Raw genomic sequence first — 24,404 nt, 5'->3', positions numbered from 1 at the left:
GAAGTTTTCTATTTGACTAAGATATTTTCAAGAAATATTTTTATACACAATAATATTTTCAATAGCAAATTGATTTGATTAATAATTAAATTTTCATACACAAATTAATCGAAATTTGTACCATTGAGAAGTTTTTTGAAAAGTTTATCATGCGCCGTCTGTCTAGTTTTGTCAGCTGCCGCTTGTAGTTGTTGGTCAAGAAACTAGTTCGGGAGGTTTTTTCAAGGTTACCCGTGTACTTGATAGTTGTTTGCCTTGGTATTTGACGGGCTCGGAAGGAACATCGCTCTCTCTCTTCACAATCATAATTCCGTCCCGTTTTTTTGAACTTTTTTTTTGACAATTCGATTAAAAACCAAAAAGCCTCGTTATGATGTCATGGAGAGCGGGCTTAAAGTCCAAGAGATTAGGAAAAGGTTCGAAAATTTAAACCCTAGTATAATCACCCGTCCGGAGTTGTCTGAGAAGAAGAACGAGGTCGAAAACAGCCCTAGCAAGGGTGGCTGCGAGCCCCAGAACCGCGGCCTTGTCAAGCGGACGCCTGCTTTCCGTACGCCGAAGGGAAAGACGAAGCCGAAACGTCAGGATGAGCTGACTGACACGCTCAAGAAAAAGCTCGAAGCTCCTCTGCCCGTCGGCCCAGCGCCGAAAAAACCGCCGAGGACTTTCGCCCACGGCAACACCGAAGATAGGCCGCTGATGCGAAGGTCCAAAACCGAGCCGCACATAATGCTGAAAAAGATTGAATCCGCCCTGCTGAGCAACCAGGCGCCTTTCCAGGCAGAGAAGCCGAAACCGGCACCCAGAACGAACAACAACCACGTCTACGACACTCCGAGCAACTCGAACAACAGACCCAGGCAGGGCAACAACTGCTTCCCTGTCTTCTGCAACCGGCGAGAGCCCCTCTACATGGAGCCCTACGCACCAAAGATCTCAACTAGGGATGCACCGAACACTACAAAACCCATGACTCTACATTATTTGGTAAATATTTATTATCTTTATTTGCATACAAGACTTGGTCTTTTATCAGACAATAGCATGTCCCAAATTAGGTATCAGTAAACCCAAAATGACTTGAACCATGAACTTACCAATTTCAGCCAGGATACGTTATATTACTTAAATCAAGATTAGCAAACCTATAACTACATCGTTACTCCTAGTCTAGACTAGTCATTCAGTTTTTAAAATGCAAACATTAAAAAAAAATTTTAAAAAATAAAAACTATACAGGGTGACTGGTGATAAGCGTCGAAAATTTCAGGGTTTTGGTTTTTTTCACCTTAAGGCCAATAAATTGCTTATAAACTCAGAATTACTGAATGTATACAAATCTGGTTTGTGCCACCTTAAATAAGGTTAAATTTGCTGTAAGCAAAGCTTATTTATTGACGAGAAAATTCTTCACGAAAAATTCAGAAAAAAAATGTTGAAATTTGGAATTTTTTGAAAATGTTGGATTGATAACTGTTAATGACTACATACTCCTGGAGTTTCGCAAATTCCCACAAAAGTTCACCGTTCAATTTGCTTCCAGCGGAATACCCACCTTTTTTTATTGCGCTTCTTGAAGGACCAAAAATTTTGCATTTTGTTGAAAAAACTGGTGTCAAAGAAGGGGGGCACGCTCAATTTTTCCAGAAAATCCGTCCAGCTCTTGAGTTTCATGTCAGATGTTTAGTTTGAAGTAAAACAGGTCTGGAATATTAATAATGGGTGTAATAGAGGATGTCAATTAAAATGGTGATGATAGCCAGATAAAAATGTTGATTGATTTTTTTAGAGTCGGCAGGCTACAATAAACATCATGTCATTTCAATTTTACTAAAATGATTTTTACAACACTGACCAAAATGTGTTTGTATTAGGCAAAATTTTTGATTAGGTTTTGGTATATCTGAGGTCCCATGTACTTTGAAGATTGAAGATCAAAAGATAAATTAATACTTAATATACAGGGTGATGCGTTAAGTGTCAAAAATTTCAGGAGGTGTTTCTACTCACCATATGCAACAAAACATTTCCTATAAACCCTGCCCAATCCAATCAATGGTAAAGTAGTAATTTCAGGTTTTCGGTTTTTTATTTTTCAACTTAGGTCCAATAAATTGCTTATAAACTTCAGAATTACTGACCTGAAAGAATGTTAAACAGTAGGCTGGTGAGTTAGTGTTTTAATACATAATGGGTATTTGTTTGTTACCGGAAGAGCAAGATGAAGTAAAAAAGCAGGGACCAATTTTTTAAAATCTTTCAATATTCTCCTCTGGTATTAAATAAAGCTAATCTCTTAAGCTATTGCTTACAATCTACACCATTTGTGTATTACCAGGCCTGGAGATCACCTAATAACATTTAACCCGAATATTGTACAATATTGCTTGCATTGTATTTCGGGTAGTGGTTCTATTTGGCTTTGTCATAACCTGGAAAATTTAAAAAAAATGTCTAAAACCCCTTGAAGATAAAATAGCGAAAGAAGGGATTATCCTATCAGAGCACTGGAAAATAAAGCGCAGGATGATGAGGCAGCCAAATTCAAATGGTGAACTTTTGAGGGAATTTGCAAAGCTCCTGGAGTTTGTAGTTATTAACAGTTAACAACCCAACATTTTCAAAAAAAAAATCCAAATTTCAACGTTTTTGTTTTTTCTGAATTTTTTGTGCCGAATTTTTTCATCAATTGTGCAGTGTAAATATGTTTTCTTACAGCAAATTTAACATTCTTTCTGGTTTTCTTACAGCAACCAGATTTTTGTAGTCAGTAATTCTTACATTTACAAGCAATTTATTGGACCTGTCAAAAAAAAACTGAATTGCTTATCTACCGTTGAGATTTGGACAGGGGTTTATAGGAAGTTTTTTGTTGCATATGGTGAGTAGAAACACCTCCTGAAATTTTCAACACTTATCGCCTGTCACCCTGTATATCAAGTATTAATTTATCACCCAGTTTTTTGATCTGTGCTCTCTTCAATCTTCAAAGTACATAGGACCCCAGATAATCCAAAAACTAATCAAAAATTTGCCTAATTCAAACATGTGTAAAAATCATTTTAATAAAATTCAAATGACATTGTGGCCTACCAACTCAAAAAAATCAACATTTTTATCTGGATATCATCGTCGTTTTAATTGACATCTTCTATGGTTGGGTTTAACGAAGATTATTACTAAGATGGTGTGAAGTCAAAACTCAGCAGTCCAAAATTATCATAAAAACAAATATTCACCCTTGTTAAGCTTTTTCAAAACTTACAGCTTATTTTTCAGTGTATAAGTGTCTGTATTGCTGTGTCTATACATTCTATCCTTAATAAACCAAACCTGTTTTACTGCTTGCTTTTGCATGATTGCAGTTATTCCGCCAATTTGAACAGTGAGGCAAAAAAGTTATTTTTAATTATCTTTTAGAAAATACTTTGTTGATTATCTTACAACAATATTTGGTCTGTTTTAAATTATTAGAGGTAAATAAAACACAGATAAAATCTCTCACTTGTGTTACAGTTGGATTATGTAAATAAATCTTTGAAAAGTCAATCTTTTCTTTGTTGGTTTTTCTTAAGTAACACTTCTTTCTAACATTCCAGTGGATTGATTTTTTTAAGCTTTAACATTTATATGTTTCAAATTTGTTTGAGTGGTGGTTTCAAGTAATACAAATTCAGCTAGATAATGATGTTGGAAAATGTAAGAAGTCAAGCATATATGGCCAGGGTGCTTAACATTCCCAGAACAATTGTCCAAAAAGGTTTTCCACCGCTTTCAAGATACTGGAGGTTAGTCATGGATCAGGTCACCATCTTGTCACATCTGAGAGAGATGATCGTTTTATTGTTTCGAATATATTCCGTATTCGACATTGTCCAATGTTGAGGTCAAGCAACGACTTCAACAAGTTAGAAATTTTAATGTCAGTTTATGTACTGCAAGGCAAAAACTTTCAGAAGCTGGGTTACGTGGGAGAAGACTTGCCTCTAGTCCAGAACTTCTGACAAGGCACAGAATAGCTCGGTTAAGTTTAGCAATAAATCAAATTAATTGTTCTGCGCAAGATTTGACTGAAATCTTGTTTTCGGATGAGTCAAAGGTTTCATTTGAAATCTTCTGATGGCCAAGAGAGGGTTTGGAGAAGTACAAGAGGTGATATATCCCCATTTTTCTGGAGAAGCTAAGGAGGTGGTTTTTATTGTTTGGGCAGGCATTATGGCAAGTCGCACAAACTTGATCTTCATCGTGGGTTCCCTATCAGAAGTTGTTCCTTATATGCTACTAATTGGCAGTGGTTTTATTTTTATGCATGACACTGCAAGGCCCCATACAGCTGGGATTGTTGGTTACTAAATGGAACAGGCTTCAATTCAACATTACGAGTTACTGGCATGTAGTCCTGATTTATCGGAACCATATCGAACACCTGGACGAGTTGTCAGAGAGTAAAAAGTCACCCAAGTGGTTCCAGAGAATTTGCAGAAATTAAGAATGGCGCTTGGTTGAGAAGTATGATAATATTGCGCAGCACTACATTCAAAACCTCATACAATTGATGCCACGTCGACTACAAGAGGTGACCAATTCAAGAGGAGGAAATACTCCGTAATGAATCAAATATTTTCTTCATTATTTCTATTGCAACATTGGTAAAATTTATTTAGCTTTATTAGAAATTTATTTACTCAGTTTAATTTTTTTATTTAGCTTGATATTTAGCTATCAAATAAACAAAATTAAAATTATAACAATTGTGAGTAGAAGCATTACAAATTTGCACTGGTAGGTAGAATATTCAATTAACTATTTAATTACTCACAGTAGAGGTTCACTGTGTCCAATTTTTTTTCTCGCTAATGTCGGGTGTTCCACATAAAAATGCATGACTCCTCAGAATTTAATATAAACTCAAAGTTATTACAACTGTTGTAAAATAGAATATTTCTTCTTGCAGGATGTGGTAACAATGTTTAGTTTTATGCCATTATAAGTGAGAAAAATAGGGATGATTTAAGCTCAAATTTTTCGCCTTTCAAATGCTTTTGAATTCCCCCCCCCCCCAATAAAAAATCATAAAAATGTCGATAACTTTTAAAGAACTCTACAATCGACTGAAAACTTAACAAACATTTTAAATATTCCAATCTACATGCAATAGCATAACTTGGCCTCTGTAAATAATTTAGAACCAGAGATATCAAATAAACAAACTATACTTTCACCCTTGTCAAGCTTTTTAAAATTTAATAGCTTATCTTTCAATGTATAAGTGGATGTTTTGCCTGTGACTATACATTCTATCCTTAATAAATCAGGCCTGTTTTGCTGCTTGCTTTTGCATTATTACCGTTATTCGGCTGTTCTCAGTTCCAATTAGTTAGTAATATATTCAGCCCTCTATGCTTATTAAAGACTTAAGTATGAAATTAGTTGAATGTGATAAGGAAACAGTACAATTTTGCAGTGATAGATACTCCATTATATTAACGATATATTTAATTACTTAGAGTATAGTTGTAAAACAATTATATTAAAATAGTAGAGGAAACTGGTGTCCGCGTTGTCAGGACATACAATATTTACTCCTTAGAGGTTCTGTACTCTATTGCCCTTAATATATGTAATATGCTACAAATATTTGGACTTGTAACACAAGAAAAAAGTGAGGATAGGTAGACCAAAATGATAAGAAACAACCAAACTAAAGGTTCATCACTCTATAGATAGACCCAAGGGGAAATCGCACAAGGTAATTTGACGTTAAGCCCTTCTGTATGTCAGGAATAACTTTTCTTACTTAGTAAAACCTTTTTTGCAAATGCCATTGTGCATTGGATATTGTACAGTGGCAATTTATAAAATAATTCTAGTACTTTAAGTAAACACACATTTCATCATTTACACTCAAATTGAATGCACAATCTACATTCTAATTTTTTTCTTTCTTTGTTTATATATATATTTTTGGGAGATTATTCTAGATGATTAATTTCTCGCGCGAATATAAATAAATTGAAGGGCTTCATATAGAGAGCATGTAGTCAGAATTATGCTTGAGCATGCAGAGGGTCTCCTGTTCTGATTTTTAGAGGAAACAGAAAGTTTTGTTCTGTATCTTTATTGATATCTCATCTTTTGTTTCTTAGATATTGAGAATGAATGTATTTATTAGTGTGAATAATAGCATAATATTGAATACTCCATCAATTAGATTAGTGTAGAGGGTGATGCCACTGATTGAGTGAAAGGTTTGTAAATAGAAATGAATGTTTTTAAGTGTGATGAGCATGAATGGGTTAGGATTCGGAGATTGATTGAGTTGGGCTGGAATGATCTAGGTGTTGATATAGCACCTGGAGCCCAACCAGGGTGACTGGACAGATCGAGGTACTACTCCGGACTTCCAAGACCCGGGATGGGTGATTCTGGAGGCCTGCCGGCAATTTATTGTAAATTATATAAAAGCAGGAATTTCCAGCAAGCTGTGAGACGTGATAAGCTATATGCATGTATGTGTGTATGTATGTTCAAATTATAGTTTTACTGAGGATACAGTTTTTTTTTATTTTAAAATAAACAAATTGCTACTTTAATTTTAATTTATACTTTTTTACAATAATGCCTAATAAGGTCAAATTGCTGCACTTTTATTAAAAATTTAGTCAATTATTTTAAAAAAATAAATAATAATAATAATTGGAGATGTGTATACAATCATCCTTTTTTTTTTCTTCTTAAAATAAACAAAAGCTAAATCTCACCTAATATTTACATTCTACAATACTTCTCAATTCAGTTTTCAAGAGATAATTTGAAATCAATGCTAAAATGAATTCATTGAGAGCCACCTTTTCATTGATAAATCGAGATCAACGAAGTTAATTTGATAATTATTTGAGAGTAACGCATTTTTTTCACAAAAATAACTTTTTTTAAGTATGTATTAATTTAAAATATTCATAAGCTGGAAAATCCATCTTTTTAAAAATATGACTAAAATACCTACTATATGAACTAATTTTTCGTTAACCATATGTAAACGCCTGTCACTGCCATTCTTCTCTTTAGGGTAATTTTGGTTAAGTTCTCTCAGCAATTAAGTATTCTAATAGATATTAATGAGAGAAAACCTTTATTAAAACATAAAAATTCAAATAACAAAAAATAGATATCTTACTCTTTTTAGCATATTTATTATTTAGCAATTTGTGAAAAATAATTTTTTTCCAATCAAGATTAATGTTTTAAATTAAAATGTCATATTTATTTTCCACCCCTTACAAGAATATTTTGCTTAAGATCCCTTTAAAAAGCTAAAAGCTTTTGTTATGCTTACATTTAAAACATGAGTCAGAGCCTGACACATTCAGATAAGGAAGTTCCATATCCAAAAATGATAAATGATGACCTTACAACATTTTTCTCGTGAGATTGGCCATGATTTCCATGGGTATTTTTCTTCTTTAAATTATATATGAAAACAAAGGATTTTTTTATTGAATGCATAAGTCAGTTCTACTAAACTGGAAATTAATAAATCGGCACAAAAGAAAATCCGTACAAATTACCATTTTACATTTTATTTTTTATTTGAGTAATTAATTTTTTGAGAGCTTAAACTTGTAAATTTACAGAAGTTGAAGTATTTATTTACTATTATTATGTCGGTGCTTTCTATTACAGTGCCAAGAACTGCAGATGAATCCTAAAAGCTCTTTAAGCTGAAATGAATCAGCCAACGTCCCTTACTGAATGGAGTGGAGGCATCTTTTGTTCTATTCAACAAATATTAATACAACTATTTTAAAAGTAATTATTTTTTTGTATCACTAATTGAAAATTAAAAAGAATGTAAATTAGAACTGAAACAATGGGCAAACTGAAATGGATGAGTGAGTTTTTCCCTTTCTAGACGTGAAAGTAAAAAATGAGATCATTTCTCTCTTTGTTTTGTCTGTAGCCACTTGGAAGCCTTTGATGTGTGTAAGTAAACATTTATTTTTTTATTTTATTGAGATGAACAAACGGCTTGAAATAAAGCTACAGCTATGTGCTGAGCAAATGTTGCTTGTTTGATTTAACTAATTGTAACTAAACAAGACTATTCTAAATTTTATTTGAATCAAATGAGACAAAATAAAGTTATAAAAGTTCTATAATTTATTCAAATTCTTACTCTTGAAAATGACTCAATTTAGTTTGCATAAAAATAAAGTTTGTAACATTTAATAAATACTAATTTAACAAAATATAAGGAAGGGAAAACTACTTTCATTTAATCCTGTAAACTGATAAATGTGTTGCCTGTTAAGTGGTGTGGTAAAAAAAATCATCATAATCTCCCCCAATGATTTTCATTAAAATAGCATCTACCAATCAAAATTAAATTTAAACACCATATTACATCTTGTCTGACTCTGCAAGGCCAAACTGGAGACCAATTAGTAATTACTACAACAGCAATCCCAAGAACAATTAAATAAGTCGCTTAATTTGTCAAGGGTCAAAAAGTTAGTCTGCGACACTTTTTTTACAGTTTGATAAAGTTCACCTATAGATGTCATAATTCGAGTGACTACACTTTTTGTTCCTTTAGACAGGGATTGACAGCAAAATATAAACATTGTATTATCTACATTGTAAAGAATCTATGAACATTTTGCCAATCTTAATTTATTGTTATATCATATCATGGAAATGTTTTCTAACAAAAAACCAAAAATTAATTGTTATACCCTATCAATGATACACAAAACAATTTTATATCATTGTAATTTTGTCATTCAATAGCACAATTTGTTATAATATAATCTCATTATAATTATTATATTACTGTAAATCCCAGACTTTTCTTTCATACAGTTTAGAAATCATGATTTCATATGACACATTTTTAAACAAAACCAAAAAATTTTAACAATTATTTTCTAAGCATATTGTAATCAACATAATAAACTGTCATATATTATTTATAAATAAATTCATATTTATACATATCAATTCATATAAATAAACATATTAATATAATGCTTATTTCAAAGCTGTCTGGTTGTTGGTGTTTTTTCAACATAAATTGAGTTAGCCTTTAATCCTTTATTTGATCAAATAAATTATGGCTTTTTTTATTTACACAATCCTCTTTAAAAGAATAACCCAGCAATAAAAATCTATGAGTAGCCACTGACATGATATAAAAAACCCTGGTGACTACCCAATTGTGTGAGTGGTTAAGTGTGTATGGACATGGAACCCACAGAACCTGTCAAGCCATTAGGTTACCTTAGGATAATGAATGCACGACTATTACTGTGAATGTATTTATTGGTGTGAATGAAGGGAAAATTGCCTTGCCAGGCTCTGAACCGTAATTTTAGGCTGTAGATAATTTTATCATAGTTGTAGTGTTAGGGTCTCAGGTATATCTATAACTCTTGAACCACCAAACTTAGGTTAGATAATCTTTTAAATATAATGAATTTGTATTTTAATTGACTTAGGACATTTTAATCACATGAGGAAAAGGTAAACATCAAAGATAGAAGTAATAAAAATATTTAAAAAATGCAAGACAGCAAAACGTCAGGAGCCGGCAATAGCTAGCTAATTTAACCTAGCATGAACTAAAACAGTTTGTCAAGATTTTTATAAAAGTTTTCGTCGAATATCCTGTAAACTATGGAATAAGAGACTTCTTTCTTTAATCATCTAAGACCCTCTTATTAGTGTAGTTCTCCAGGATTTCTTCAATCTAACTTTGAAATTCATAAAGAACATCATCAAATTCGTCAACGTTTAAAAACACAAATAAAATATTAGATGTCTCCTTCTTTAAATCCAGACGAACTCGATTTTATATATGTCGTCATTTTAATTGCCGTAGAAAGTAACAAATAGTATTTGATGGAATTGACTGTTTTCTTGATTAAATAACAGTTCATAATAGATATATTAAAGTGTTGATGTATTGATCCCATTTTTACTCACAATCTTTGTTTTTCATCAATTTTTCAATTGACCTTATCAAGGTCCAGACTACTCATAATAGATATATTTTTAAAAAAAAAACACTAATCATTTATTTTTGGGGTGAGCCACTCACAATAATTTGTTTTACTGGTCAGAATTCGTTCTTGTTTCATTTCTTTTGGAAAGCCACGTACCATTACTCAAACCCAACAAAATGGCAAAATGTTGAGAGAGAAAAATCTGACAGACAGTCCAGCAAGGATAAGCAGACCGAAATAATCAGTAGAGACCAAATTTCAGGAGTATCACCCCATAGTCATCAGGGAGGAATATTTGCAAAGTTTTTTCTTTCAAAAACTCGAGATCTGGTTTGAGTTTTTAACATGAAACTCATTTTTTCTTAATCCAATTAAATCATGACAGTCCTTTTATTAAGTATTTATTTGTTTTTATTGTGTCGAAAATAATAATTATCAATTTTTCATAAAATTCTAGTGTGTGTATAAAACATTTATTGTGATTTTTTTTACTATTTAATTGGTTGGTCTATTAGTGATCGCTTTCATAAACATGGTTGCATAAATTTTAAAAAGGCTACATTTTATTTTGCATATATTTTGCCTCTTGTCTCCCCCCTTCCGTTATACACATGCTTCTACATTTACATGCAGAAAATGACATGAGTTTGAAGTGATGGGAACAATCTATCCAAGTTGTGCATACCTTATAGAGTACAATTTTTAGGAAAATTTTCCTAGAAGAATTAGCACCAAAGGAAGAAGTTACATCGTTCCTGATGCCTCAGTGACCTAGTCAGAAAGTCGAATTTCACCATTTTGCATCTTTAAATGGTCTTGTAATCTTCTTTTTTAGATGGCGCCGCTTATTTTCTCCTTTAGCAGGGAACCTTTCAATTAGGGTTTTTACGCCGAGTTCAATGTTGAAATTAATTTTAATTTTAATAAAGAAATAACCTTATGTCAAATTAGAGTTGATGCAGAGAGAATTAGAAGAATTAGAATATCGTCAGTGAACTCATGTTGAACTTTGGGTCACACAGGGTCTGGCCCCCACTCGCGGGTTTTTTTGAGTTATTCGAATTCGTGATTGCGCCGTCTTCAGTGAGGAACTTCACTAAATATAAGTTTTTAATTTTCAATGATGAAAACACCTTGACTAATCCCATTTCAGAGTGTGTAAACATTAATGATTAAATAAACATTGCTTCCAAACAGAAGGGATAACTCTTTTCATCGTTTTCCAATGGGATATTTGGGAATTTTGAATAAGAAAATAAAATACTTGATGATTTAAATTGATCATTGTTTTTATTGTATAAGTCTACCTAAATTTAAAATCGGATAATAAGTCGTGCTGTTTTTGTATGTGATATATATATTTTTTTTTTAAATCAAAGTTTAAATAAATAAAACTATCAAAATGGGCAATTTTATGGAGGAATGGGTATTAAATTGATGTATAACCCTTAATGCTCATTTTGAATTTTTTAAACTTTATCTAATACCTTCAACCTCAATTGTTCGTGTTGTTTTTTTAAACTACTGACTTTCTGGAAGAATTGGACTTTACGGATATGACAAATTTGGTATGCCCACTTTTTTTTATTACGGGTACGACAAATTGTGCCCATTGTTCTATTTGGAATATCAAAAATTTGGTATGTCCACTTTTTATTGTTTCCATTCGATGCATATAATCATAATCCTAAATAAGCGTTTTTCTCTCCTGTTTTGCTTTAAAAGCAATAAAACTAAGTAAATGGGAAACGGCGGTTGCAGGCCCTTCAGACCATCTCGCCCGTTACGAAATTGTTGCACGTGTTTTCTTAAGAAGAAAAAGATCAGAATTTATTTAATTATTTATTTATATGGGAATTTACCCAGTTACAATGCCCTAATAACACGCATAATATATTGAATTATACACTGAATTACAATGAATATTAAAATTTAAAAAACATACTGAAACAAGTTAAAATTCACCCTCATAAAAATCAAAAGGAGAGTGATTCAGCTAAACAAGAAGAGTATAAAAAATAAATAAATAAAGAAGACAAGCCAAACATATCTTTGATACCAAAAAAATCAAATTGAAAATTGCAACTCCTATCACAACTAAAGATATACTGACTTCGTAGTAATAACAATAATACAATAAATAATTAACCCGGACACAGAAGGGTAACAAAGTAGCTAAGGCTGAGACGTTCCAACCCCTGACTTGATTCACAATCCAGCCGCCTGACACTAAAAATGCAATATAAAACTATTAAAAGAATGTGGCAGCATCGGTGGGCCGGATTTGCAGAAAAGCTGTCACATATCAAGAGCACTGTCGATAGGTGGCTCTTGGAGAACCTTTCTTGTAGTAAAAGGGTTTTCTTCAATAAATAAGAATAGGCCATGCAGGTGACACACGGATACTTATTTTTGGCCAAAACCATATGTGACATGCAGAGAAAGGTTGCTCGATTTAAAAAAATTATTATCTTTTTTTTTATTCCTACTACTTCCTAAGGGGTACAATAACCCTATAATGGGGAGTATATTTTTACCTGTTCCCTTTTAAGATTAAAACGTGTGTACATATCCAACATGTAGACCAGTGGTTCCCAAAGTGGTCCCTATGGACCCCCAGGAGTTCCCGGGCCCCTGATATCATTCATGGAGTCCGTGGAAAATTAAAATTGATTTGAGAGTCTCTGAACGTCAGGGGGTCCGCGAAAGGTTTAATATAATATGAATAATAATATTAAATAATATAATATAAAACAGAAATACATTGGTTATCTAAAAGTGCATGTTTAAATCGATTTTATGTGCTCTTTGATTTGGAAACCAAAGACAATGATTTGCGACACAATTTAATTAACTCAAAAAATGACATAGTCTATATGTCTGATTTAGTTGCGAAATTTAACAAAACTAATTTGAAACTACAAGGTGACCAATTAAATTTAATCAAAACTAAAAGCGTAATATCTGCATTTGTTGCAACACTTTTTCTTTACAAGCAAAACTTGGGAAGAGGAGAATGCTCTCAGTTTCCAAATCTTTCAAAATTGCAAATTAGAGATGAAGATTTGCTTGCTTACTGTCAACACTTAACGGCTCTTCATACCTGAACCAAAGATTTGAAGACATTCTTCACTTCCCGTGAACCCTTTTACATGTGGACACTCAGATCCCAAACACAGATGAATCCATACTAATACAGGAGTAGTTTATTGAAATATTTACAAATGAGGAACTTAATTAAACCAATGTTTGAACAAGGATTATGGTTACAAAAACAGATCCCAATTTTATATCCTGCGTTATGGGTTATTGTACAGAAGTTGTTGACTGCTTTCCTGTCTTTCTATTCGGTAGAATGTGGATTCAGTGCCATTATGAACCTCATCACAAAAGAAAAAACCGATTAGAAATTATACACTCATAACATCTCATCACGTTCATCCAAGTCATTAATTTTTTTATATTTTATTTTAAACAAAAGTAATTAATATTATAATTTATATATATTTATAATTTATAATTTCAAAAATACTTCTTCAACAAAACTTTTTTTTTAATTTGTAATTTTTGTATTATTCATTTATGTGGCTTTTTTCACTTGGGGGTCTGTGGGCAATTTTTAACTATAAAAAAGGGTCCATGGATCAAAAAAGTTTGGGAACCACTGATGTAGAGGAAGGTTGTATATGAAGAGCACGAATGATTAACACCCAATATGAGAATTTATCTTGAGCAAGGAACGAGTATCTTGAAGGAAACAGGGCTGTTTACATTGGTGGTTGGACGGTTAAGACCAAAATGTGTCCCTGGACTGCCAACACCCGAGGTGGGTGATTTTCGAGGCCTGCCGATAATTCACGGCGAAGTTACTGGTGTATGCGAGAAGGCTCAACTCTGTACATGCACATGCAGATTTTATTTGATATCGATCAGCAATTAAAATAATACACTATTCACAAAATGTAATAATTGCAGTCTGGAAGATGCGAAAATAAAAGAGTAGAAAATACACAAACAGAAAGAAGGAAAGATTGTTAAAATTGAGATGACAAATTTTGTAGGAAAGAGCTGAAATGTTGTAGATTTGTAAGAAAGAATGTCATATTCCATTGGTAGGTTGTTTATAAGTTTCATCAGTCTTGAAATTGTGCTATTCGAAAGGTAATTGGCGTTATTTTTTTAGCGAAATTAATTGTTTATCTGGTGTTACAAAGTGGTATGTAGAAATTAAGAAGGTATAATGAAGTTGTTCTAGACAAATAGCAGGTTGATTTGTTGTCTTCTGATTATGACTAGAAGGTTGTGAATAACATAATGTCATCATATGGAACATAAGTAAAGTATAAAATTGTTGGATGCGAAGCAACCACTCAATGCGATACAAAGAAAACCCAGGGAACAGAATAGCAACAACGACAGTCAGTGACCTAGTACTTCTTAAGAAAAGGATCAAGTCAATTGCACTGAACTAAGTAACTAGGAAATCACATGAATGTGCAATTGCCAAATGATTTTTCAAAGTACATAATATATATTGAAGGTTTTGTCAACTATTATTTTTAAAAAAAGATCAGATTCCTTCAAAGTTCATAAACTAAAAAGGTAACTGATGAGCATGGGGCAAATTTAAATGATTTCATTATTTAGAATGTGACAAATAAATGTAACCAGAACAATTTAATAAACATGAACCATAAAATGTGTAAAAATAAGAACAAAAAACCAGTTTGGACAAGTACAAGGAATAAAGTCTATTCCTTGTTTAAGATCAATTCTTTATATTGTAATAAATGATTATGTTTGCTTTTTTGGTATCAGAAATGATATTGAGCCATGTTTTGTTGAATTAACATATTATGTAATCACCAAAGAACCATATAAAAAAGGTGAGGTCAATTAATTGAGACAATTATGGCAAAAAAGTTGTTCATATATATGTTTTGATGTTATTAGAATATATCCATTTCATTATTTATTTTAATTTTTTACTTTTTTCTCTTTTTTATGGTTGCGCATCCCGCAATAAGCATAACACAAGTTCAGGAAAGTAAAGGCTATTTTAACTGCACTAAAGACGTGTTTTTAAGATAAAAAATTAATCAAAATTTGTTTTTCGTATCTGTAAGTCTGGCAATTTCCACGTCTTTCTCATTTTCTCTCCCATCTTCATTTTTATATCAACAAACTGCATCATAATTAGGCTTAAAATTTCAAAAATAAGGCTTAAAATTTAAAATAAAATTAAAATTCCGTTCCAAAGATGCCACATAGCTTTGCCTGGTAATCTGAAGCAAATGGCAAACCTCTTAATTTCTGGGGGGGGGGATCTGGTAATTTTTATTTCTTCAACAATTTTTACATTTCAGAGTTTACTCTAAATTCTCTCTCACCTTCTTCCTCACCCTCAAATAATATTTACAAATGTTGGCAATATTTAAGATAAAATTTTAATAAATTGAGCATATCATTTCAAGACCATTTGAGGCTCATTTTTGTTTTTTAACTATTAAAAAAAAAATTACCCAACACAGTGCAAAAGTTGAACAGGAAACAGTTGTTTTTCAACTTGAACAAGAAATGTTTGACTGGATCAAACTTTAGCTGATTAACTGTGTTAGGACAAAGTTAGACAAGACAGAATAGATTTTGTGTAGTTGGTCAATAAAGTTCTATTGTGAAAATGTGCCTCTTCTGGAATTAATTTACATTGTTGAATGTTAATGAGTTTTTTTAAATAAAATTCCAAAAAATGGCAGCGAATATTTGGCCGAACTATCGTTCCAGCTGTAACAGGACAAAGTTGATCTTGATTGTATGTATTTTAGGAAGTACATTAGAAATCTAAATAGTTGACCTTCACTGCTCCCCGCTGTTGATGTTCTATTCAGAAATAGATTTAGTAACCCTTGTTGTAAATTTTTATTTTACACTTATTTTGTGAAATGTTTGGCCATTCGCGTATAATTAGGAATGAATCATTTTCCTGAAACTTTCTTAATAAGACATCTTCTTTTTTTTCCCCACTACTGACCAGAGGTCAGAGGACAACATTTGTTTCGACTTATGGTCCGACTTATTTTCTGTGTTATTTCAGTCGAGCCCGATAATGTTAGACAACCAAGTTTCGCAGAATGGAGTCAAACCGATTATCAGTCTTTATGAAAATACAATTAGAAATGTAAGTTACATTTATTAATTACCTCTATTTAAACAAATAAATAATTTTGAATCCTTTTTAGATACAAATGAAAATGTCAGAGCCTTTCAACAATACCAAATCAGAAACAGACAGTGATGGCGATTCTATTAAAGACAGTAAGGATGTATTTTAATAATTTTAATCACAATCAGTCTTACATTTTGTTTTTCAGTCAAATCCATCCAGGAGAAGAAAATATATGCAAAAAGGAATTGTTCAGTTAAAGAATTCAAACGTTATTCGAATGAAGATACGTCTAATTTAATTGATGCTCTACTTTTAATTGGCTTAGATAATGATATAAACAGAGGAAACGTTGGCTTCATTCACTCCAAATTTCCTAGAGATGTAAGTAGATTTATTTTTCTTTTCATTCATAAATTCATTGCTTTTTGTTTTTAAAAATACATTAGCTTTTCAGAACAGTGGTGGTGTTTTCTTACATTAGATAAAATAATTAAAACCCACAATTTTAAACCTTTTAGTGTCATTTGATGTTACTAATTTATTTACAAAACTTATGGAGAACTTAACAAATTTCTAAAAAATGATAAAATAAAACTCCTAAATATATGCCTGACATATAACTATAGTAAATTTAATAATGAAATGAAAGGGCTACCAATGGGGTCTCCATTATCCCCACTTTGTGCTGAAATATTTATGAATAACTTTGAAAAAATTCTTTTCAAATCAAATCGATTAATTAAATCTGTCCTTTTTTTGGAAACACTATGTAGTTGATATTTAATGTACATGAAATGAAATGAAAACTAGGCGCTCTAAAAGAATCCAATAATTAATACTTAAAACTAGTATAAATTTCACACTGGAAATAAATAAAGATGGTTGTTTAGATTTAAAATTGTCCATAATAAATGACCTAATTGAAATAGACATGTATAGAAAATCCACAATTACTGACGCCGTGATACCAGCAGATTCTTCTCACCCATGGACCTAAAAAACTGCTGGATTCATGTGGCTCATAGACCGAATATTGATACTCCCATTAACACCTGCTAATTATAAAAAACAATTAAAACTTTGGCTAAAAACAGTGGATATTAAGAAATATATATGCTAGTAAAAAAGAATAAAAAAATTAACTTTAAAAGAAGCAACAATCGGATTCAGCAACCCTACCAAAAATGAATCATTAGATTTTCGCTGCTTCCCATACATTGGTGAACTGTCAGAAAAAGTGGGTAAATTCTTAGTCGATATGGTAATAGAGTAGCTTATACAGGCCAAAAAGTGGATTTACAAAGTTAATCGTAATGATTGTGATATTAAATATAAGGCAGAAGAGAAATTAAAACGAGAGTTAAATAAAACCTGCGTAAATTAAAGAAATTTTCTGAATTTAAGCATCATCTAAATGAAACAAAACACAATTGAAATACAACAGTGTTACACATTTCAACAAATGGAGGGAACTAGATTTGAAATTTAAAAAAAAAGATAAACATAAACATGGAGATAAGTGTATAAATAATATAATAGATTTTTATTTACCTCCTTTAAAATGTCCCATTGGCATTGAGAAATGTGCTTGTAACTCCTTCAACCTGATAAACGATTAATGCTTGAAATGGATCATTGTAAACAACAAACTGTAAATAAGAACTAAAAGCGACACCTTTATTTTCATTATCTAGTTATATATTTTGAAATTTAGTTATAAAATTTAATTGTATATTTGTACATATTGAATTCAAAAAATTAGTATAATTGATTGCATAAACAATCAAATCATAAACAATGTTTACTACGTTAAATGGGAGTTTTTACCTTTATTACACTTTTCTATGTTGAAGATTTTTGCTGCATGAAAATCCGGTCTTTAATTATTATATTTACATTATTAGGTGCCAGCAGTTCGCACAATTCCAAAAACATGAGTTTTCTCTTTAATGGCTCCATAACTACGGAGATAAAGAAAATTTAAAAATGGCACTTGTCGCTCTCAGTCCTTGAAAACGTAAAGAATGAATACTAACCACTTTTGACATAATCTATAGGAAAAATTGTACAATAAAAAAAGAAATTGCTGTACACAGTACCGCACTACATGCTGCAGGATTAAGGAGAGTGGGACATTTGACTTTTTTTATTATTATTTTTTATTTTAATTCACGTTTTCAATTCGTTCATATTGAGCATATTAAATGTCATTTTACATATTTCAGATTAAAGTGCCTGACAACTTTGCCAGTCTTATCTTCCCGGATGCAGACAACTGGTCTGTAGTTCAAGTCCCTGACTACATCCCGAAATCAGCAAGGCACAACAATTACACAATTTTTATCACAGCTGCTGATGGCTCGAGGTCGTTTGCTTACTGTAGGCGGGTACAGCCTGAGGGATCATTGGTGTGCCTTCCTTTAGCCTATGTTATACTTACTTCCCATAGACCTAATACTCTTTACTACAAGGTATTAAAAAATAACAAAAGAAATTTTTAATTTTTTTCTTATCTTTTTATTTTGTTAAAGATTTTAGCTACTGTTGAAAGCAAGCATGGCATACCCAAGCTGGAGTTTAACAGATTTGTTAATTTACTGCTTCAGGCTAAATTTCCAAAAAAACAAGAATCACTCCTGTAAGACTGTCCATCTCTGTAAAAAATATTCGGATAATAATTCTGGATGTTTGATTTTAGAATAGGCGATTGGAGACTGCATAGTTCTCTAGATGAAAGGCAGGAATCTTCAAACATTTCTACGCTTTTACAAATTCTAAGTGTGCCAATCTTTATACAGATTTTAGCAAGTCTCCTACTTGAGAGAAAAATAATATTGGTCGGGTCGTTCATAAGGTATTAATTTTTGTAATTAAAATTTAATAACTTGTATTGAATTATACATACATTCATACGTTCCATTTTTAAATTTTGTCAGAAGACATTGTTTTTATTTCACTTTTCAAATACAAATACAACATATATAGGTTCATACATTGTCAACAGAACATTAATCAAAATTAATAATATTTCAGCGTTCTTTCAGACTGCATAGAAGGCCTTTTGAAATCGCTTTATCCTTTTGAGTGGCAGCATACTATTGTATCCCTGTTGCCTATTTCTATGTCGGAAATACTCCAAGCTCCCACACCATACATAGTTGGGCTTCTCAAAAACAGGAAATGGCCGATAAAGAAAATGTTTTTTTCTGAGATAGAAGATGTAAGGCTGATTTTACAAAAATAATAAGAATAGTTTACAATTGTTAAATTTCTAGGTGATAGTTGTCGATGTCGATAACGGAACAGTAGTCAAGCGACAAGGGGACGAAGGTTCAATCATACCAGAACAACTTAGCAAGTCGTTGAAACAGGCATTGTACCTTGTTCCGGTTCACAGCATCGACATCGCCCCTTCAGAAGCCCTCATCAGGCTTTTTGTCGAGCTGGTTGGACATTACAGCAACTTCTTGATAAGCACAGTACCTGACAAAGATCGACAATTCCAAAAAGAACAGTTCATAAATGCCCCTTCATCAAAAAGCGTTCGTCTCTATCTCGAATGGTTCACGGAAACAGCCCTTTTCCACACTTTTATTAAACAAAGGATGGAAAGAAGAAATCAACTTGGTAAGGCTGCATGTATTTTTCTTCTTCATCGTTTGGTTAATTTCATTAAACAATTTTAGGACTGTTTGAACAAAGGTGTGCAGAATACATAGAAAAACGTGTTTCAAAAGGAAAAAAAGGTATTATTAATTTTTTTAAATTTTTAACTTTTTTTTTAATGATCTCTTATGGAAAATTTTTGGGAGTTGTAACATCTTTCGATTGACCCAGAAGGTTTTTCGCTTCAGTATGGAGAATCTAACCATAATCTGCTTTTCCGTCGATTAAAATTAATTGAGGGATAACGAATGTTGCAAGTGTGATGGTCTGAGTAGACCAGACTTAAACCACATTATGTCTCGCATCCACTGGTAGCAGAGAAGGTCTGAATTCGAGTTTGTCTGATGAAAATGGGCGAACGATCTAAACGTGTCGATGAGTCAGTTTTCATTCATCGGAAATATTGTGTAAAGTTGCGAAGAGCGAATATATCCAAATCTACGAGCAAGTCTTACTTCACTATGGTCTGTGAAAAACTAATTTTCCCATTCAGGAGAGACTATATTTATGATGCCAAGGGGAACAATAGTTTACATTCCGATTTTAGTATAGATTAAATAGACTTAGAATATATCTAGGAATAAAAACATTAGGTACTGTTTATTGAACCAATGTTCATAAAATAATTGTTAAAAAATCTTATTATTTACCTATTATATTTATGTTTTTTTTTTTTTTTAATGGTCCTCATCGTTTTACAGATCTCTCTGAGTGAAAAGTTAGCAAATTTATCAAACACCTTCTTTTTTTTCAATAAATACTATTTAGCCACATTTTCTGTTCTCTTGTCTTTGGCGACTTGACTGAAGCAATCAATTCAATTCAATTTCAGAAAAGTTATCTCCTCTATAATATGCCAGAACAAAATTCGGACGAACACTGCAGCTACAAACGAGGAATGCACAAAACATTTTATGTGTAGAAGTTCACATGAAAACGTTTCACACTCCTTGCCAGATAAATATCCAGCTTGCATTTGATAGCCAGCTTTATTGTCTCATTAATCGAATAATACAATTAATAATTCAAATATTTTTTTCTTGAGTGTTTCATCTTTATTTGTATATCTGACATGTTTTCATATTACAATCTTATTAAATTTAAATAAATCATTAGATTGATTAGAGTTCATGGTCTGATTGACCAAATAACGGTTTTCTATTAATTAATCTTTTTATAAGATATTGGTTGAGATAAAAAATGGCAAAAAGGAGGGAAAATTCAAAAGGTGGGGTTGAGATGGGAAGTTAGTGTCCGAGTGGATCGAGGTCACGATAGCTCAAGTGGTAGAGCAGCGGCGTATTTAGTCGAAGGTCGTGGGTTCGAATCCCGCTCTTGAGACTGACTTTTTTATCTCAACCAAAACCTTATATAAAGATAAATCATTGTATTAAAATTCAATTTTAAATCATTGACTATATTATATAAGAGAGTCAGGAAATTACGTATTTTATTATATGCAGTAGTTCTTTGACATTGCAAGGTGGTTATCAAGAATCAAAAGCACTTGGATTGTATAAATGACATGACGGTTTGAAGGAGTCTAAATAAGAAAACACTGATATTAATTTTAATTATTGATTTATTTCTTTTTTATTTATTGTGTTGTTCTGTCAGATGCATTTAAATATTTTTCCCATCTTCATTATTTGATCTGAGACGTTTAACGGTACAAGATAATTAGATATCGCTTTTCAGAATGAAAAATTGAAACCAGAACAAACTCTGACAAATAGGTCAGTATTGAGAATGAATCACCCATAAATAAATGTGTTTTGGTACATAGTTTATGCGGATTTAACTCGTTCATTACGGTACTGATTTTTTAAGACACTCCTGAAATACTGACTTTTTTTAAGTTTTGTATGAATAGAAATTAAAATGAACAAAGACCATATTCAGGGAAGGTCATGTTTGGCAAACCAGCAATATCTTTGTTTACCCCCTCAATATTTACATACACCCGCTCCTATACTATGAAAATTGTATGTAATTTGTTTCTACTTACTAACTCATGGTAAATTTAAAAAAAAAATATTACGGAAAGTAGTACGTAAATGAAATTTATATTGCATTTACTTGAACTTTATTTGTGATAATTACATATAATTAAAACAATAGCAAAACGATTATTTCATTTATATTTATAAATAAGACATTTTTGAAAGCATATAAAGTAAATTAAGTTTGAACGTGTGGTAAAAAATTATAATTATTTACAAATTCAGTAATTATTTCCATTTTCACTACATGTTAACAATTATTTTACAAAATACTTATATATTTATTATTTATTTATGATTAATACAAAAAATATAATTTAAAAAAAAAACGAGGAACAAAAGGTGAACAAAGAAATTTAAGGTGCTGTCCTTGATTATACCTTCAAATGAAAGTATTTTTGAGAGAAAAAAAAAACAACTATAATGGTTGACTTTTTTTTTTTTTTTAAATCGTGAAAATGTCTAAAAGATCAAATTGAAAAACGATCTTCACAGTAACATTGACAAAGCGGAGACTGGGGTAGCTGAGGGGTCAGCATGATAAGACTCTTGGCTGTAGACCCTGTGGCCATGGGTGTGATTCCCACGGTCGCCCCGGCCTTTTTCACACAACCCTTCTCCCCCAAAACGCATAGCATATGATCAATCATGTTCCTTGGCTAATATGCAAAGTTTATAAGGCCAGGAAAAAAAATGAATAAAAATATAAAATGATACTAAAGGCCTGTGAAACTGACTCAGTTTGGAAAAACAAACCAACAGCTTACAACTTGCTCTGAGAAGCAGGGTTTTCTAGAAAAGATGCATTGCTCTGGAACTAAGTCCATATGTGGGGAGGGTCTATTTCATCGTTCTAGAATGACAACCGTAACGTGTTTAAGGGGATTTGGCATAGACACACTGAAGATAAATGAAATGTAAAAAAAACATTTGACAAACCAGCCTGGTGAGGATATGCAGACAAAAATGGTAACATGGAGAGATCTCACACTATTTTTGTTTTAAAAAATCAGTTTCTTCAGTATTAAAAATTAACTTTCAAATAATTAAGGTTTTAAGTTGAGATAAAAAATCAATGTCACGAGCGGGATTCGAAACCACGACCTTCAGCTACTACTCTACCACCTGAGCTATCGTGACTTCGATCCACTCGGACACTAACTTCCCATCTCAATTCCACCTATTGAATTTTCCCTCGTTTTTTCCATTTTTCAAATGTCGTGTAATCTATTTGATTCTCAGTGACAATTGAAATGACCACGGAGAGCATTAGTGAAGATGTACTTCATTTTAACTTATTCAATTCACTAGTTTTTGTTGTTCGCTTGACCAATTAATATCTTTCAATTAATTGAAGTTTTTAGTTGAGATAAAAAAGTCAATGTCACGAGCGGGATTCGAACTCACGACCTTCGGCTAGATACGCCGCTACTTTACCACGTGAGCTATCGTGACTTCGATCCACTTTGGACACTAACTTCCCATCTCAACCCCCACCTTTTGAATTAATTAATTGAAAGATATTAATTGGTCAAGAGGACCACGAAAACTAGTGAATTAAAAATTAAATTTCAATCGCACTAAAACTGTGTGAAGATCGACCAGTGAAATTATTTTAGAGATGATCAGGTAAACGGTCATCAGATGAAGTAAACGCCAAAATTGTGCGGACATTACAGAAGGGTCTTCTTAACTCATCTATAAAAACCTCTTTGTAGTATCCACACGGTTTTGTATTTAAATTATTTATTTTCCTTTCCGGTACCTGTAAAGAATGCTTAACTTCAACTTTTGACAGTTTTAATCTGGACCATTACTCCCTGAAGATGTTATAATATATGACGAAAGCTCGACACATTTTTGATGTTTTCTTCTTCCAATGACCATTTACGTGACCTTCAATCAAATGACCTTCAAATAATATAATACTCAATATAATTAAAACATAAACCAATTTCTATGTTGATGATTGGATCTACGAGTCAGCGAACGCACATTGAACTGGCACTTAGTCCGTCTGCGGTTTGTTTTGATTTCTGAGAGATGGTTTCTCACCTAAAGTGGCGCAAAGCCAAAACGTGTTTGAGTTAATGCTAACCCAGCAACTGTTTAACAAATTTCCAAATGTTCATGTTCCATAAGCTAATCGATCAGCCTTTGGTTTGAAACATAACTTGTCAGAAACATATGTAATCACCATATTTATTCTTGCATCGTTCTGTTTTTCAGGCCTGAGGAATTTTAGAGACTAAAAGCACAATGGTGAACAATAAAAAGTGCCCCACTGAATTCAAATCTAGTCAACAATGTCTTTTCTCCCACTCAAGTTTTGTATACTTATTTGTGTTTCTCCAAACAGTTAGCTACTGTGATGTAACTCTTCCCTCCAAAAAAAAAAGTGCCTTATATGTTTGATTTTTACTTTTTGGTCTAAAAAAACCGGTATTTATTTCTATAAGAATATTAATATTCATAGTAAATTATTTATTTTTTGTACTTTTTTAACTGTAACATTCCTTGTATTGTTTTTTGTTGGTATATTTGAACAAATAAAAGCTTTAATAA

The 24,404-nt window shown here is 32.0% G+C and overlaps 1 protein-coding gene and 1 long non-coding RNA gene across 3 annotated transcripts; one reads left to right on the top strand and one right to left on the bottom strand.

The window, feature by feature from the left end:
• Positions 1–209: 209 nt before the first annotated feature.
• Positions 210–24,293, top strand: LOC106673883 (DENN domain-containing protein 2A-like). 2 transcript variants are annotated; one of them, XM_014406258.2, is made up of 11 exons: positions 210–987; positions 16,099–16,182; positions 16,244–16,319; positions 16,376–16,551; positions 18,396–18,641; positions 18,702–18,808; positions 18,869–19,024; positions 19,204–19,390; positions 19,446–19,797; positions 19,857–19,916; positions 20,669–20,850. In XM_014406258.2, the coding sequence occupies exons 1-11, from the start codon at positions 379–381 to the stop codon at positions 20,686–20,688; spliced, it is 2,073 nt and encodes a 690-aa protein (XP_014261744.1). In that variant the 5' UTR covers positions 210–378; the 3' UTR covers positions 20,689–20,850. The 2 variants fall into 2 exon arrangements, with proteins under 2 accessions (XP_014261744.1, XP_014261743.1); XM_014406257.2 differs by lacking the exon at positions 20,669–20,850 and adding an exon at positions 24,069–24,293 and having other exon boundaries at positions 211–987.
• Positions 16,852–18,389, bottom strand: LOC112126446. Its single transcript, XR_002909979.1, has 3 exons — positions 17,998–18,389; positions 17,722–17,774; positions 16,852–17,222 (listed from the first exon to the last, which is right to left on the bottom strand). It is a non-coding gene; the product is annotated as an uncharacterized LOC112126446 (long non-coding RNA).
• Positions 24,294–24,404: the final 111 nt, after the last annotated feature.

Source organism: Cimex lectularius, unplaced genomic scaffold, assembly GCF_000648675.2.
Source record: "Cimex lectularius strain Harlan isolate CLEC.00 unplaced genomic scaffold, Clec_2.1 scaffold6, whole genome shotgun sequence".
Taxonomy (NCBI): domain Eukaryota; kingdom Metazoa; phylum Arthropoda; class Insecta; order Hemiptera; family Cimicidae; genus Cimex; species Cimex lectularius.
Note: the sequence above shows the minus strand (reverse complement) of the source record. Positions and strands in the feature narration are given on the sequence as shown.

Excerpts from the sequence above, each read along its gene's own strand:
- LOC106673883 (XM_014406257.2), top strand. The coding sequence starts at position 379 with ATGGAGAGCGGGCTTAAAGTCCAAGAGATTAGGAAAAGGTTCGAAAAT. Across the intron at positions 16,183-16,243 it reads ATGAAAATACAATTAGAAAT|ATACAAATGAAAATGTCAGA; the intron begins GTAAGTTACATT and ends AATCCTTTTTAG. Across the intron at positions 19,917-24,068 it reads TGTTTCAAAAGGAAAAAAAG|GCCTGAGGAATTTTAGAGAC; the intron begins GTATTATTAATT and ends TCTGTTTTTCAG.